The sequence below is a fragment of the Pelophylax lessonae genome (genome assembly GCF_965119305.1).
Source record: "Pelophylax lessonae genome assembly, chromosome: 3".
NCBI classification, from domain to species: Eukaryota; Metazoa; Chordata; class Amphibia; order Anura; family Ranidae; genus Pelophylax; species Pelophylax lessonae.
The window spans coordinates 560,910,561-560,929,551 of record NC_138770.1 but is presented as its reverse complement, the minus strand read 5'-3'; the positions used below and the strand labels follow the sequence as shown (position 1 = coordinate 560,929,551).

At 39.2% G+C, this 18,991-nt stretch overlaps 1 protein-coding gene across 1 annotated transcript in view; it reads left to right on the top strand.

Moving 5' to 3' along the window:
- The first annotated feature begins 3,190 nt into the window (after positions 1-3,190).
- The window catches only part of OVOL2 (ovo like zinc finger 2), a 32,632-nt gene continuing 16,831 nt past the window's right edge, over positions 3,191-18,991 (top strand). The window contains exons 1-2 of the mRNA XM_082252354.1: positions 3,191-3,877; positions 14,592-14,845. Of these exons, the coding sequence (XP_082108480.1) occupies positions 3,778-3,877; positions 14,592-14,845 (354 nt within the window). The 5' untranslated portion in view covers positions 3,191-3,777. The remainder of the gene's footprint in view (positions 3,878-14,591; positions 14,846-18,991) is intronic.

The following is an 18,991-nucleotide window of genomic DNA, read 5'->3' as shown; positions in this document are numbered from 1 at the left end:
CAGCGGGGAAGCCGATGCATGTCTCAGACGGCTCCAATTGCCACCTGACATTCGCGATCGTTCCCAGCTGAGAGAGAACGGTCAGCTGTTGTAAACACAGCTGACCGTTCTTCTCCCTGGAATGGTCATAGAGGCGTCATACCTGACCACATGTGCAGCATCATGTCAGTTGCAGTTTAAACAGAAGCAGCGTCTTTGGTGGTAAAAAATAGGCAGCAAATCGGCCTATACAAACTCAGCAGTGCCTAAAAATGGAGAGCAAATGAGCATGTGCAGAGCAGGGTGAACAGTGTATTATTGGATTTTAAACAGTATAGACACTAAGGGCTCTTTCACACGGGCGGTCCGATCAGATCCGCCTGTCAGTTTTTTAGGCGGATCTGATCGGATGCCCCATTCAGCCCTATGGAGCAGCGGATGTCAGCGGTGACATGCCCCTTAGGGCTCTTTCACACGGTCCGCTCCGTAGGCGGATCCGTGTTGCTCAGCGGGGATCGATCCGCGATCCCCGCTAAGCCGGCGGATGACAGCTCCGTCTCCGCTTGCAGAGCGGAGAGGGAGGTGTCTCAGCACCCGCTGCCCTCTATGGGGGATCGGAGGAGAGCGGACCGCTTGTCCGCTCTCATCAGATCCGATCTGCTCCGATTACTGAACGGATGGAAAAATAGGGTTTCCATCCGTCCAGATTTCAAGCACAGGATCGGATGCAGATGGCAGCGGGTGTCAGCGGAGGTGTCTCCGCTGACACCCGCTGCCCCATAGAGCTGCATGGAGGATCCGATCCGCCTAAAAAAACTGACAGGCGGATCTGATCGGATCGCCCGTGTGAAAGAGCCCTTATTGTTCATGTTTTATATAGCTATACCTGCAAAATGGATCAGCCTGAAGTGATCTAGCAGGACTTCATTTTCTGACTAAAGTTCCACTTTTAAAGCGGTTTTCATTTAAATGAAATGCATATAATAATGTAATAATGAATGCAGAGCTGCATTATTTGTGTATTTTATATCTGCCCAGAGTTCCGCTTTAAAGTGTTCCTTCACCCAAACATATGTTTTTTAGTTTTGGAATTTATGACTTAGGCTGGCCATACACTATACAATTTTCTTATTCAATTTCCTTTAGATTTACCTTAAACTATGTAGTACAAGGGCCTGCCTGATTGCATACAAATTGAAAGTTTGTAAGTTTGACCCTATATTACATGGTTTTGGTAAATCTAAAGGAAAGTTGAACAAGAAAATTGTATAGTGTATGGCCAGCCTTATGTTAGCACAGAGCCATTAGGTATGATTATGTCTAAATCTGAGCTCTGATCTGTTTTTGTCCCTGACATACAAACAATAAGCTTTTAATTCTTCTTTTTTTTTTTTTTTTTTTTTTCTAATTGTGTCTAATGATTAATTACATGGTATCTTTACCTATACTCTATACAGGCCATTGCATTTATAACATTACTCCGCCTGGGACAAAGTGGGCACAGTGGTTGTTATTATAGTCGAGGTAGTCCTTTGTGTCACTTGTGCCTGATGTTAGTCAGTGAAAGAATTAAAGGTCCTGGCTGCCGTTATGTCTCTTTGTCCCCAGCTCCAGGGGAATGGGTGGAGAATCAGCCCAGAGTTATCTTACCCCAAACACTGAGCTGTCCTTATACAATGGATCCCACTGTGAGCTCCCAGCATGGGCTAAGGAGAAGAATTCAGGTACAAGACAGGTGATCACATTATTACCATTCCACTCCTTTACATGTCATTACATTATCAGGAATGACACCGCACAAACAAATACAAATCCGTTTTTTATTTTATTCCAATGGATCTGTTCTGTCATTGCTCAATACACAGATTGAAGATAACTATTCAGAAAAAAAAAACATTGCAGTGTCAGATATCACTGTGTAAAAGTGTACCTATCTATATACCTGAAAAAAATTATATATATATATATATATATATATATATATATATATATATATACACACACATACATTAGATGTATACAGTTATATAAAATATGGATAACGGTCCTCTCTATTGATCCTAACTAAACAGTGCACAGTGTCAGAGATCAGGGTGTAAGAATATATATATATATATATATATATATATATATATATATATATATATATATACTGTATGTGTGTATGTGTATATATTAATGTGTACAACAGTCCACTCTATTCATAACTAAACAGTGTACAGTGTCAAGAGTGAATCTGTCTACATACCTGAAATATAAGTATGTACACATACCTTTATGTATATAGGTATATGTATAACGGTCCTCTCTATTGTTTCTAACTAAACAGTGCACAGTGTCAGAGATCAGGGTGTAAGAACATACCTGTCTACAAACCTGACAAACCTGGAATATATATATATATATATATATATATATATATATATATATATATATACATATATACACACATATACATACACATACATACACACATTATTAGGAATAGAGTGGACTGCTATACATATAAACAGTGCATGAGATCAGGATGAATCAGAAATTAGTGTGTTTGAATCTATCTATATTTCAAATATGTGCTTGCATAAAAACAAAACAAAAAAATATATATATATCTAATAATATTAGTATACAGAATTTATACAGCACCAACAGTTTGCACAGAGGTTTACAACATGAATATATATATATATATATATATATATATATATATATATATTTATACATACATACACACACACACAATATGTATATGTCTGTCCAGATACCAAATATGCATATACCTGAAATATGATGATATGTACAAAAATTATATTTACACATATAGTATGTATAACGGTATACTCCATTCAAAACTAAATAGTATAGTGTCATGTCAGAAATCAGTGTATTTGAATCTATATTTCAAATATGTGCTTGCCTAAAAAAAAAAACTTTAAAAAAAATAAAAAAAATTATATATTTATTAATATTATTATTATTATTATACAGAATTTTTACAACAGTTTGCACAACGGTTAACATGAATATATAAATATTATTTTTTTTTTAATGGAATAAAACTATGTATATTTAAACAGTGCACACCATGTTAAACAAATCTGTATATTGTTTGTCAATATATTAATGACCATATATTGTGAGAAGATCAAATACAAATGCAGGAAATAGAAATCTGGGCTAATCATTTACTTTTTCTTTTAGAAACTTGTAGAACCGTGGCCGGGACTTTTCTCTTTTTCTTTGTTGTCTGAGTCTATTTTCTGTTTTTGTAGATGATTACAAAGAGGAAGTTGTAGCAGATAAAAAAGAAAAGAGTTGAGAGTTCCCAGTGACAGTTTATTACTCCATCCCCCTGCTTGGTCCAGGTGAGGAGGAGCAGTCCTTGGGACCCCCCCATTATCTGGGACTTGTCTTGGGGTGTCTGCTGTAGTCTGCCTTGCCCCAGGCCAGTGAATGGGCCATTGCTGGTGGCTCCTTTGTCTCAGCATTCTTCAGCAAACACTCAGATGAGGCAGGGCAGGACTGAGCTGCTCGAACCGGTCGGACAGGTAAGGAGGGCTTGTTGACACCGTTATATTTGCAGCACGCATGCTCCCAGCGCCAGTTCCTGCTCATGTCCACCTTTTCTCGGAAGGTTTAGCTGAGGCTCCCGGGTGGATCGGATTAGCGGAGGGCACAGCGGATCGCCTCCTGTGTGCACAGCTGCCCGTTAGAGGCATTCCAGTACCGGGAGGGGGAAGGGAAGAGCGCCCGCGGGGGTCTGCCAGGTGAGAAGTTTCCGGCAGCCAGGCGATCGTCATGCCCAGAGCTTTCCTGGTGAAGAGAAGGACCCCACCGCCCGTAGTCCGCAGCTGGGATGAGCTCCCGGACGAGGAGAGAGCGGACACCTACATACCAGGTAGGTAAAACCCTCTGCAGGCTAGAGAGGAACTACAGATCGCAGCATGCCACCACGAGGATTGTAATGCCACCCTAAGCCAACATAGAATTTCTTATCCCAAATGTAGATCTGTTTCCTGATGATCGGTATGTGGTGTGTTGGCATTTTCTGGATCTGTTCTACCTTTAATATAATGGCGGTATTCCTATAGATCGGGGTGTTTCTATTATATTACAGCACATGCCCCATGTACCCCCTCTTGGGATGGCTCACCTTCTTTCTAGTGTATTTATTACCAACTCCTTACTTTTCTGAAGAAAGGAGGCTCATTTCATGGCTAGAACACTCCAGAATAAAGACAGTTATATGGAATAAAGTGACAGTTATTTTCAGCTGAGTCAAGATTTGACTATTACAGTTATATGGCTTGGATAAAGATACTTGTGCTAAAGCTTTGTGAATGGGGCCTGTGGTGTCAGTTTTTAAATCTAAAATAACTATTTATAATTGGCTGGAAAACCTTGCTGTTAATTAAGAATATATCAGAAGCCCCTCTGGGGTACCCCTGGTTGTACTATAGAGAACCAATTTGTGGATGTCTACATCCCCTTACTGCTCTCTGCTGAGTGCTGACCACCAATCAGATTGTACAAGCTCCTTTAGATCTACCAACAATTAGAGCTAGATCTTTTCTGGTTGGATCCAGATTAAAGGGATGGTCTACAGGCCCTTACTTTACACAGTTTTGGTCAAAACGATTATACAGAGATTGTACAATCAGGTTGTCAGGTGTAGGATATGCTGAAGGTAGTGCTGTGCAGAAGATACTGGTTTGCCCTGGACTTCTTTAATATAATCTGTAGGAAATAGAAAATTTTATCTATCAATATTGTAGGCAGTGTTATGGAGATAACGTTCAGATTGAATTGAATGTCTAGCTCAGCCTTTCTCAACCTTTATAACATGGAGGAACTCTTGGAAACTTTTCTGGTCACATGGAACACCAGCTAATATTTACATTGGGGTTGATTTACTAAAACTGGACAGTGCAGCTGGTGCATGGTAGCCAATCAGCTTCTCACTTCAGCTTGTTCAGTTAAAGAGGTTGTAAACCCGTACAACTTTATTTTTGGCAACCTGTAAGAGAAACACATAATGAGCTAGTATGCATCGCATACTAGATCATTATGAAATACTTACCTTAGAACGAGCCCCCGCCGTGCAGCCCGCTTACCTGTATGACGGGCGACATGTCCAATCGCCCATCTTCCGGGATCGCGGCATCCGGCCATCTGATTGGCCGGAGCCGCAGTGATGTCACTCCCGCGTACGCGCGCGGGAGCCGACAGTCACGGCATGGGTCTCTGAAGAAACGGCACCAGCGGCCGTTCCTTCAGAGCGCATGCGCCAGTGACGTCACTGGCTGCATGTAAGGTAAATATCTCCTAAACGGTACATGTTTAGGAGATATTTACAGTACCTATAGGTAAGCCTCATCATAGGCTTACCTATAGGTAAAAGTGTCAGAGGAGGGTTTACTTCCTCCTTAAGGTTTGACAATAAAACCTGGAAGCTGATTGGTTTCTATGTGGAGCTGCACCAGATTTTGCTCTTTCCAGTTTCAGTAAATCAACCAATCCACAGCTCATTACATTAATGTGATGGTCCAAAGGAAGCATGCTCCTTACATTTAGGGTCAATAGGAAAAAAACACACTTTTAGATCGCTAAAAAGACCATTGTAGTTGTTCATATAAAAGGCAGAAGTTGCTTAATGATCCCCTAGCAATCTCTGGAGGAATCCTGGCTGAGAAAGGCTGATCTAAATTCTTGCTTAGCAAAGTTTGGATTATTAGGATTTACAGAGATTGTACAATCAGGTTGTATGATCTTCTGAAGGTAGCACTGTGCAGAAGAGAATAGGCTTCCAGGATTTCCTTAATATAATAGGCTGCCCTGGACTTAATGTAATGCCTCGTTTCCACTGAGCGGAACGGTTCGGTTCGGTACAGTTTGGAAGGATTAGAATGGTCCGGTCTATTCAGGTGAGCGTTTCCACTGCAAGTTGGGCCACCAGGGACCATGCGGGGTTTACACCTAATGAGGTGTTTGTTTTGCTCTTTCATTTGACGTGAGCATTGAAGTTTTCCTCTCCGCCAATCAGTGGAATCTATCGCGTGACGCCAGTAGCTCCGCCCTAACCGTACCGTACCATTTCCTATTGCCCTACATCTGAAGGAGGACCAGGAATGGTGTGGTTTGGTTCGGTTGTATGGGCCACTTTCATAATGGAAACACTCAAAATAGCGTACCGAACCGATCCGCTCAGTGGAAACGAGGCACAAGTCAGACTAGGGGGGATTTATAAAACTGGTGCAGCCATGCATAGTAACAAATCAGCTTCTAACTTCAGCTTGTTCAATTAAGCTTTGACAATAAAACCTGGAAGCTGATTGGTTACCATTCACAGCTGCACCAGATTCCGTGCTCCAATTTTAGTAAATCAACCCCACTAATCTTTAAAAAATGTACCTTTCATAATTGTGTTATTTCTGGCAGAGTTTGAATTGATGAGACATAAACTTTCTGGGACTTTTAGAAAGTGTCCCGGGTGCCATGTTGGGTGCTCCTGTGTTTGTCCTGGAAACAATGGGTCCCATTTAGCCCACAGCCCCTGTATTCTCCTTTGACCTGAGTGCCTGCAGTGAACCTGGCCAGGTGTGAGCGTCGCTCCAGCTCCAGGCAGCGCTATACTGGCACTGTGTGCGCACCAGGCTGCCTTCCCTCGTAATCTAACGGAAAACTCCACGCCATCACCTCCAAAGCACGTCCTATGTGTTTGCTTTATGCCATTGACTTGTTAATGAGAGCCTTGTACGGTGAGGTTACACCCTCAGTTCAAACACTGCAATGGGAGGAAAAGAGACTCACCTGCCTCCACCTCCCCCCTCTCCCTCCACCTCTCCCTCCCTCTCTCTGCTGATTGTTGCTCTTGGGGAAAAGGGATCAGCTTTACATATTTGCCTTTCATTTGAGTAGAAGGAAATGTCGGGGTTATTGGGGGTTGATTAAAATAATAATAGGTAAAAAGAAAAATGATTTTAAAAGCCATGTATATTTCGTATTATGCATAAGAGATTCTGAACAGGCTGGCGTCCATCTTGTTTTCAGGGTGAAACAAAGTTCATATATACTTGTTAAACAAAATGTCTCTCACAGGCTTACAAAGGGTCTATGGTTTCAAAAGAGATCTTTGTATTTCTATGTAATCGTAAATAAGATTTCTTTTGACATCTCGATCAGATAAAACTTAGTCAGTCTGACGCTATGTTAAGGGGGGATATCTCAGTCTGTCTATAAGTATATAACAATAGACAATGGCTCAGTGTTTTTCAGCATACATTTAAAGATGAACCATATAAGTTTTTATAGATACATTATCATATGTGAGAAGATATTAGCCATAATTATGTCATTATATTATGTAAGGCATATACATATATATTTAGGAATGTTATATCACATTTTGGGTTTATATTCTCAGTAATAATCTTACTTAGAATTCTTTTTCTAATAAGTGTAAGGACATATGTATCTCGTCACTAGTTACCTCATTTCAGAGAAGTTTCTGTGTAGGTCTGGTGTAAGTTTTTATGACACTATAGATCTTCCTATCCTAGTCTGGATGTCTGACAGTTGTGTCACAAGTCAAATAAGTAATTGCTTTTCACTAGCCGACAGGTCAATAGGTCATCAGATAACAAATTGTTTTAATTATATTAAATACAAAATCTAATGAACGGTACAATACTGCCCTCTGGAGACGAAATACCAGGTGCAGTCTTGAGATAATTTGAGATATTCCAATATAAAAATATTATATTGTGTTAAATAATATAATTATTGAAATGGCATTACTTGCCAAGATGAATAATGGAAATACAGGTGGACATTTATGTATGTACTGGGAGTCTGGAGAAAGTTTTATGTTGTGTTATATGATTAATCTCACATATAGAGAAATCATCCTTAATTTTATTAGACCAAATATGGGGTTAATTATAAAAAGGGGTGTGTCTCTGACCTCATCAGTTTAGGTATAGAATATCCCGACCAATTGGGATAATGTTTCATCCCTCTGGGTTTTACTTATGGTAATTTTTATAGCTCTTTGTTCTTACCATATAAAAGACCAACCCAGATATGAGACACAAGACACTTTACACTACTGACAACACACCTCACACTTACACCACACATGCTATTACATTTTTCGATAGACTCATCCAGACATACTCCCTAATCCACATCATTCATCTGAAACTTGAAGGGAAGCCACCATCTTAAGAAAGGCATCCATCTTAGGACTCTGGTAACGATTTGAAGCTAGCAGCCATAAGTGTGGTAAATATGCCTTGCTATGTTATTTGATTTTATTCAACAATTGTTTATTCCTTCCTTATATGTTTTATATTGCATATTTAAGGGTAATGAGATTACAATCCCAGCCGTATAAGCCATGGTATATTTTTCTCTAAAAAGCTGATTTTTGTTTTTATACATTTTTATTAATATCAGATTCAGTGCATTATTTGCAATTTTAAGTCTTCCGTTTTGCATGGCTTATTCTCATTCCTTCTGCAGTGGAATGACTTTGGGCTATGTGATTCGCAGACCATTGTAGTCTGTTTATATAGAACATTAGTTTATGGCTTATACTATACCTGGGAAGAAATGGTAATCTTGCTTTTACTTTGGTTTCACTTTCACTTTGTTTTAGTTTCACTTTGTTTTACTTTCACTTTCATTATTGGGCTAAACATCACATTGCATTGATTATTTGAAGTTAGTATTTTATGTAGAAGTTATCTTTTTGTGTCACTTCTTGTTTGATCATATATTGTGTTTACATGTCTGGCGAATAAATATTTTTATATATATTCCACACTGTAGACTGTACTCACTAAGATTGGTATATGCTTTTAAAAAGAAATTAATCAATTAAAAAGAATTCACGACATTGATTTATGGCAATAGTGGAGACTCTCCTTTCTCACAGATCTTTGCTTATTAACCATAAATAAATACACTGCTATATTCAGAGCAGTATAAATATTCTGACATAAGTACGAGCGCGAGATATTTATTATTAAATATTCTTACATATAATGGAGGCCCTAGTGAGATAATTATTGATTTCTTACATATGCCAATCATAAATATTGATCAGGTGACATAATCAATAACTTAAAAAAAAAAAAAAAAATTTTTTTTTTGGAATTTTTTTTTATTATTAATTGTGAATGTGATAGAAATGCATTGAAAATGTCAACAGCAGGTAATGTTCATGCTGCCAACTCTGGCAAGGTGTCAGTCCCTAGTGGTAATGCCACAACCCCAGTAGATTTGGCACAGATCATAAATGTGTGGAAACACCTCTCTGAGTCTGAAATGGTGGAATATGTAAATGCTGGTTAGAGTCATATATCAAAATCCTCAGAAAGTCGGGCCAATAAAGGGCATCTGACATGGGTAGAGGACAACCTGTATGTATGAACTCACCAATAAGCTTATCTAACACCAAAAGACGTCAGGAAGTGTGGTCACATACTTTTAGAGTCATGGCCAATCTTACTATGTCTGTGTGAGGAACTGCACCACAAGGCTCAGCAAAAAGGAGTTTAGTAAAGTTTCAATCTCCACTCCAAATAAATGAGAGAATGAGATTAGGAACCTCCTTGAGCAGGTGAAAGTAACCTCTATTGGGACACCTCAGTTAAGAGAATGTAGCGTGAAACTGCAAAATAAAGTAGAACTGTGGCAGAAGTTTTATCAAGGAAATTGTAATGAAAGTAATCATGTGGAAGAGAAATGTTAATGATTAATGCAATAATTAGGAAGTTTTGAGCAAGGAAAAATGTTTTTCTAGCAAAAGTTGCCGAGTAATCAGCCGTGGAAAATTTTGAAAAAAATAAAAATAAAATAAAAATGTAACAGTTCATGTCATGACAGGAACTCATAAGTAAATACATAGCAGAGTTCCATAAGGTCATAGTGTAAATGTATAAGGGCAATGCTTAATTAGTCCTGCATTTTAAATATCATGTAATTATTCATTGACCCAGATATGATTCCCAGTCTGTTGGTTATGACCCAGACAAGGGGGGGGAATCAGGCAAAGAGTCCATGTCCTACCCCAGCCACATTCCTAATATAGGAGGGCAGAAATTGGGCAGCCATGCATAAATAGGTATGAGTCATATCAGGTCACTGCAAAGAGACTAGCATCCCTAAAAAGATACCATACACCTCCAGAATTTAAAAGTTTTAAAAAGAGTACTGTCCTGATTTTTTTTTAGAAAAGGTCCTTAGACATTGTCTTAGACATTGATCATCTTGAGGCCTATGAAAACAACTTTCTGTGTTGTGCCTGCAGGATGTCATTTAAAAATTAGCCCATAAAAAACCTCACTGCTGCTAGAGCTGTGATCTACAATTTAAAATGTACACAGCACCAAAGCCCCATTGAATTTTTTTGGCTGTACTCAAAAGTGCCTAACACCCTTCAATGAAGGAGCTGAGTACAACCACCTGGGATTTAAATCCCTGTGCTTTGAGGCATTGCCATGTACATAAAAGTAATACGTTTGGCAAAGGAGCAAGATATGCCACCTAGGCCCCAAGGGGACACCGGATACCTTAAGGAGGACACCGGACATCCCATTAACAGGGGGGGGGGGGCACCCACAAATAAATAGGGATTTGCCCCATCCTAGGGCTCCCCAAAATCCTCGGGAAGATCGAGTGACATTAAGGCCCAGACCTCACGCCAGAACTGAGTAAATGGTTCTGATGGGGATCTGTCCCCTCTGTCTGAACCCGAGAGATATAGGCACCGCAGGAGGCGGAGCCAATAATTCAATTCTGTAAAAAGGTTTTCAGCTGAATAGAAGCCAAATTGATCAGCTGATCACTTGATTCACTTTGGGCACTGCAGCCCAGAATTAAAATAAATTCCTTTTCAGGAACAAATCCTGTGGCCAGCCAAGGGCCATAAAATCCTTTAATGCCCAAATGGCAGGAATCAGAAGGGATACACTGAATAGAGGCATAGGATACAGAGGTTCTAACACCATTTTATTCCCAGGTCACAGCATTGAGGATCCTGAATTCCTGCCAGGGAATCTTGGTTGTTATATACTAACTACCCTCCTATTTTTCAGTGGTCACTTCATCCCTTTGACTCAAACAGGTCGCTTAAAGCGGACACATTTTCAAATCAATCGCCAATGACGGTGATACCAAGGAGGATCAAACCCTTATGACGTAATGCAGTCAAGAGGTTAAAGGTTGTATACGGTAACCAAGAAGAATCCTCAATGCCAGGTAGTTTTATTGCCTACAATAAATTGCATTGATGCCCCATAGGGGGAGATATATATATATATATTTTTTTTCCCAAGTAGTAGGTAAAATTTTAACAAAATATTGTATCATTTTATTATTGTCCAATGCATAGTATCCATGGTGATAAATACATCCCCATGTTAATAAGCCCCAGAAGTCAGTCGCCCTAGGAAAGGTCGCATATATAGTTTCTTCTTCTATGGTCAGAAAAAGGACTGATCATACAGTGGATTAAAGGAGAACTCTGAGAAAGCTTAGGGTACCAACATCGCATTGAAATGTCAATTGATAAGAATGTATATTCATACTATATGTTTCATTCAATAGGAAGAGATTAACCTTCCATGCCAGGTCGTTGATTGGTACAGACGATGATGTTTGCCAAAAGACACAGCGATCGGATGGGTCATCTCTCCCTAGAGCACAGCTCAGGACGGAACCCCTCATTGAATCGGATCCCTCTTCAGGAATCAAGCTGCGAGACGCCACAGATTCTTGTTGACGGAGAGGAAGATTTGTTTCAACAGATCTTTGTGCATTTGATCAGAGGAAATCCTTTAAGAGGAATCACATTACCTCCTGTTTTCAGTTGAAGGAGATGTGAGAATGGTGCATTGCACATGTGAGCAAACCTCAGTCTAGGTGTATGACACTCTAGGCCATGCTGAAACCATTCATTATCCAACCAATATCCAAGGTTGAACGTCCAAACAGATTTCTCTGATTCCTGATTGCCAACATTGTTTTACTGCGCTTTGAATGGTAGTTGCTAATGCCATTGCAGCAGTTAATTTCTGTCTCCATCAAGACTTTACAAGCTGATGTTGCAGATTTTCAGGAACATTTGTGTTTCTTTACCAAGAGATCAGAATTCAAAGAGACTAACAAGGAACAGTTTGTGACATAGCTAACACCAGCAAAATCGCTACGAACTGACATTTTGAACTGATTTTTTTTTTCTCAATTTTTTTTTTAGCGCTTTACTTAAAAGTTATGAACAATTCCCAATATGAACTATTCTCTTACAAAAAGAGAACAAGACATTTTTTTTTTTCTTTTACTACTCCTTAAAAAGCTTTCTTTCCAGATAGGCCTAAGTTGCTCACTTGTCTACTGGGAAGAAAGGGGGGGGATATGTCGGGGTTATTGGGGGTTGATTAAAATAATAATAGGTAAAAAGAAAAATGATTTTAAAAGCCATGTATATTTCGTATTATGCATAAGAGATTCTGAACAGGCTGGCGTCCATCTTGTTTTCAGGGTGAAACAAAGTTCATATATACTTGTTAAACAAAATGTCTCTCACAGGCTTACAAAGGGTCTATGGTTTCAAAAGAGATCTTTGTATTTCTATGTAATCGTAAATAAGATTTCTTTTGACATCTCGATCAGATAAAACTTAGTCAGTCTGACGCTATGTTAAGGGGGGATATCTCAGTCTGTCTATAAGTATATAACAATAGACAATGGCTCAGTGTTTTTCAGCATACATTTAAAGATGAACCATATAAGTTTTTATAGATACATTATCATATGTGAGAAGATATTAGCCATAATTATGTCATTATATTATGTAAGGCATATACATATATATTTAGGAATGTTATATCACATTTTGGGTTTATATTCTCAGTAATAATCTTACTTAGAATTCTTTTTCTAATAAGTGTAAGGACATATGTATCTCGTCACTAGTTACCTCATTTCAGAGAAGTTTCTGTGTAGGTCTGGTGTAAGTTTTTATGACACTATAGATCTTCCTATCCTAGTCTGGATGTCTGACAGTTGTGTCACAAGTCAAATAAGTAATTGCTTTTCACTAGCCGACAGGTCAATAGGTCATCAGATAACAAATTGTTTTAATTATATTAAATACAAAATCTAATGAACGGTACAATACTGCCCTCTGGAGACGAAATACCAGGTGCAGTCTTGAGATAATTTGAGATATTCCAATATAAAAATATTATATTGTGTTAAATAATATAATTATTGAAATGGCATTACTTGCCAAGATGAATAATGGAAATACAGGTGGACATTTATGTATGTACTGGGAGTCTGGAGAAAGTTTTATGTTGTGTTATATGATTAATCTCACATATAGAGAAATCATCCTTAATTTTATTAGACCAAATATGGGGTTAATTATAAAAAGGGGTGTGTCTCTGACCTCATCAGTTTAGGTATAGAATATCCCGACCAATTGGGATAATGTTTCATCCCTCTGGGTTTTACTTATGGTAATTTTTATAGCTCTTTGTTCTTACCATATAAAAGACCAACCCAGATATGAGACACAAGACACTTTACACTACTGACAACACACCTCACACTTACACCACACATGCTATTACATTTTTCGATAGACTCATCCAGACATACTCCCTAATCCACATCATTCATCTGAAACTTGAAGGGAAGCCACCATCTTAAGAAAGGCATCCATCTTAGGACTCTGGTAACGATTTGAAGCTAGCAGCCATAAGTGTGGTAAATATGCCTTGCTATGTTATTTGATTTTATTCAACAATTGTTTATTCCTTCCTTATATGTTTTATATTGCATATTTAAGGGTAATGAGATTACAATCCCAGCCGTATAAGCCATGGTATATTTTTCTCTAAAAAGCTGATTTTTGTTTTTATACATTTTTATTAATATCAGATTCAGTGCATTATTTGCAATTTTAAGTCTTCCGTTTTGCATGGCTTATTCTCATTCCTTCTGCAGTGGAATGACTTTGGGCTATGTGATTCGCAGACCATTGTAGTCTGTTTATATAGAACATTAGTTTATGGCTTATACTATACCTGGGAAGAAATGGTAATCTTGCTTTTACTTTGGTTTCACTTTCACTTTGTTTTAGTTTCACTTTGTTTTACTTTCACTTTCATTATTGGGCTAAACATCACATTGCATTGATTATTTGAAGTTAGTATTTTATGTAGAAGTTATCTTTTTGTGTCACTTCTTGTTTGATCATATATTGTGTTTACATGTCTGGCGAATAAATATTTTTATATATATTCCACACTGTAGACTGTACTCACTAAGATTGGTATATGCTTTTAAAAAGAAATTAATCAATTAAAAAGAATTCACGACATTGATTTATGGCAATAGTGGAGACTCTCCTTTCTCACAGATCTTTGCTTATTAACCATAAATAAATACACTGCTATATTCAGAGCAGTATAAATATTCTGACATAAGTACGAGCGCGAGATATTTATTATTAAATATTCTTACAGAAAAAAAAAAAAAAAGCTTTGAGTAACTGTTCCCTGCAGGTGATGCTAACCCCTTTTGTGTGTTATCTGCAGACAGTATAGACTGCATCTTCAAGTATGTAACTGAGGACAGCTTGAGTAACAGCAGCAGTGGAGGGGACCCAGGAGCTGACAGTCCAGAGAGGGCCAGCAGTGACTCCAGCCTATGCAATGGGAGTCTCACCACCCCCAGTAGCCTTGACCAGTGTGGAGATGCCTTGTCCCCTGAAGCAGAAGGAAGCAGCCAAGAGAATGCTGAAGAACAGGCTTTGGACCTCAAGCGAACAGCTGTCAGATCCAAAATGAAGGTATTTCTAAATATGTTTTTAAGGGTTAGGGCAGATTTCTAAACTTTTCACTGCAATTATAAAGAGACAAGAATCCCTGGAGGCTGTCAGAAGTAAGACATGTTGTCAATCCATAGATCAAAGGATGCCATACACACTTCGATAAATGAGCAATGTGGATTTCAATTGATAGTTGGAAGATGCAATTGTTAGTTTATCAATCACATTTCTGTTTTCACCATGCAGCCTCATAATTTAATTGATCGAAATATTATTGAAGCATCTCAGTGCCTTTTATTACACTCATTTTTATTTAAATATTATTTTATTGTTCTTATTCTTTGATTACTATATTTCCTATTGGAGTCAAATCATTTTCAAGTTCATTGTTTTATTTGTGCTTAGATATTCTGTCTATTTCATAAACAGAGATAGTTAATCTGGATACACACTATACAACTTTTGTTGTTTGATTTCCTTTAGGTTTACCTTTAACTATGTAGTGCAAGGGCCTGCCTGATTGCATACAAATTGAAAGTGTTTAGGTCTGACCTCATATTATATGGTTTTGGTAAATCTAAAGGAAACCATCCAAAGAGAATTGTATTGTATGTATCCAGCGTTAGGCCCCTTTCACAGCAGCAGACCGATCGGGTCTGCCTGTCTGTTGTTCAGGTGGACCCCGATCAGACCCCCCATTGTTCTGAATGTTGAGGCGGATGTAAAAGGACATGTGTCCGTTTACATCCACCTGCATCCAATCTGATCCGGGCCACCAAAAACAGACGATCCCCATTGAGCAAATCGGATTGGATGACAGTCAGATGGAAACGGACAAGCGGTCTGTTTCCATCCAACCGACCTATAGAGAACAGCCGGCTGAGTCCGTATTCGCTCTGCATAGTGGAGCTGATATGGCACCTGCTCAGTAGGGATCAGCAGACAGATCCGCTTGAGCAAATCCACCCCGTGTCAAAGGGGCCTAAGGCTTTGAGATCATACTATATAGTTTTAATGTTACTACACAATACTTTTCCTATAGGTTTTGTGTTTTGCTATTCTCTTATTTATATTGTTTTATGTTGTACTGGCCTTCAGATGCCCCGAAAGGCATTGGCTATAGCCCCAGGCTGGCCATACACTGGTAGATTTTCATCCCAATATTCATATAATAAATGTTGTCAGCAGGGACTGACTGGCAACTTTGGGCCCAGGGGTGATAAGAACAGATACTACCAGATCTGAAATTGCTCAAGTAATGCTACATGGAAAGACTTTCCGATGTTAGGACTACATTTTTGGTGATTGTCAGTACATTTGACAAAGCCATCAGAGACTTATGCCCCGTACACACGTGCAGATTATCTGAAGACATTTGTCTGCAGACTTACCTTTTCTATGTAGTGCAAGGGCCTGCCGGATTGCATACAAATTGAAAGTGTTTAGGTTTGACCTCATATTATATGGTTTTGGTAAGTCTGCAGATAATCTGCACGTGTGTACGGGGCATTAGCGAATCTGGTTTTGAAAGTACTTCAAAATTCCATTTGCTTTTAACCACTTAAGCCCCGGAAGATTTTACCCCCTTCCTGACCAGGGGGTTTTTTGCGATTTTTTTTTTTTTACTGCGTGACTTTAACGGACAATTGCGCGGTCGTGCGATGCTGTACCTAAACGAATTTCACGTCCTTTTTTCCCACAAACAGAGCTTTCTTTTGGTGGAATTTGATCACCTGTGCGATTTTTTTTGATCATGCGCTATAAACAAAAAAACAGCGTCATTTTTGCAAAAATAACAATATTTTTCACTTTTTTTTATATGAAATTCCCCCCAAAAAAATTAAAAAATCTAAATGTTTTAACATTTTCGGCCAAATTGTTTTATGCTACATATGTTTGGTAAAAAAAATCGCAAAAAGCGTATTTTGATTGGTTTGCGCAAAAGTTATCGCGTTTACTAACAAAGGGAAAGAATTTTGTCATTTTTGGTGGTTTTTTTTTTTAACGAGCAATGGCGGCGATCTGCGATTTTTTTTTTTTTTTTTTTTTTTTTTTTTTTTTTTTTTTTTTTTGCGGTACTGCGGACAGATCGGACCCTTGACTGACATTTTTGACACTTTTGGGGGTACCAGTGACATTACTGCAGTAATCAGTGCTATACATATGCACTGTTACTGTAAAAATGACAGGGAAGGGGTTAACTGTATTGGACAAGGAGGGGTTAAGTGTGTCCTAGGGGCGTGTTTCTAACTGTGATGGGACATGGCTACTAGTGTAAAAACAGAGATCAACGGTTCTACATAGTAGAACCGTCTGATCTCCATTTTTACACAGGGGAGAATGACAGGCGGCTTGTTTACATAAGCCGCTCTGCCTTTCTCCCGCTGTACCAGCGATCGTAGTGTGACCGGCGGACATCGGGTCCGCCGGTCACACGCCCGCACTCCTCCCTGAACGAGCCGAGGCGGGCAGGCGCGCGCTCGCCCGCTATTGGCTCAAATCCCAGTGACAGGCGAGCGACGTAGACCTACGTCACTCGGCCTGGCCGGGGGTGACTGCCGCAGTAAATATACTGTGCGCAGTCGGCAACCGGTTAACATTCGATTTTGGAATGAATGCAATTTTTCAAACAAAAACTGCATCCACGTTTGGCAGGCCTTACATTATGCACTTTTCTTTTTTTTCTTAAACCATGCTTGATTTCCACCATCAACACAGTCAATGTTGATGGGGGAATTCCCACCTGCTGCCGGTGTTCCCTACTGTCAGAATACTGAACAATGATTCCTGATGGTGGCTATAGTCACTAGCAGTGATCAAACAAAAAAGAAAAACAGACAGGCTGGTTGGGATAGATTGACTTCAGTACAAACAGCATGGCTGTAGATGGATCAAAATTCAGCTCCTGCTGAACCAGCTGAATTTTGATCCATCTATGGCTAGATTTAGAATTTCAGTTGTTTGCAGATGATTAAGGAAAATATAGCACCTTGCTCCTCCTAGTTTTGTTACAATGGTTTAAAACAGCAGCTGATTTGAACCCTTTAATTATTAGAAAATAATTTATTTTTTTATAATGAAATTCTACCCATGTATGGCCAGCATCAGACCTGTGTTCAAGATAAAGTTAAGCTGGATACACACTATCCAACTTTTGTGGTTCGATTTCCTTCAGATTTACCTTTTCTATGTAGTGCAAGGGCCTGCCAGATTGCATACAAATTGAAAGTGTTTAGGTTTGACCTCATATTATATGGTTTTGGTAAGTCTAAAGGAAAAAGTCTTCAGAAAATCTTATAGTGTGTATGGCCCATTAGCCTTGTTCAGATCTGCCTGTCAGTTTTTCAGGCTGACCGGACTGGACCATCCATTGATCTCTATGGACCGGCAGATGTCCGCTGACACCCACCGGCATCCTGTCTGCCAAAAACAGACAAATGGGGGATCCATTCCCCAACGGGCTATCAGATTGGATGACAGTTGGATGGAAACAGTCAGGCAGTCTGTTTCCATCTAACAGTCCCATAGAGCAGGGATTCCCAAACTATTGCCCTCCAGTTGTTCAGGAACTACAATTCCCATCATGCCTAGTCATGTCTGTGAATGTCAGAGTTTTACAATGCCTCATGGGATTTGTAGTTCTGCAACAGCTGCAGGGCCATAGTTTGGGAATCCCTGCCATAGAGGAAGCAGGGCTGTCATCTGCCTGCTCAGCGGGGATGAGGAGGGAGATACCCTATTGAGCAGGCAGATGCGCTTTACAGTCCGCACTGATAGGAGCCTTATGGTGATGATAAAAACCTTTGCCACTGTCATCCTTTTATATACTATTTTGATCACTCTCTGGGCCCCCATGCGTACAGGTAAAAGCTGCCTTTAGAACTTTACACCCAACCAACCTCTCGCCTATCAAGGGGTCCAATACAGTTTTATAAAGCTGTTACTGAACAACATCTGCAGGATGCAGTAATTCCCCCACTAAGGGCAATTTATTACAGTAAATTGAAGCTTGCTTCTAACATCCATTCATGTGAAGAAATTCCTGTTTTTCAAATTCTCCTGCATGCAATTAGTAGTTTGAGGCTAATGCAGGTTTCATAAATGACAACCTAAACCCTACTGCACTTTTTCAACTAAGGGAGTCAAATAACCCCTAATGTCTTTTAT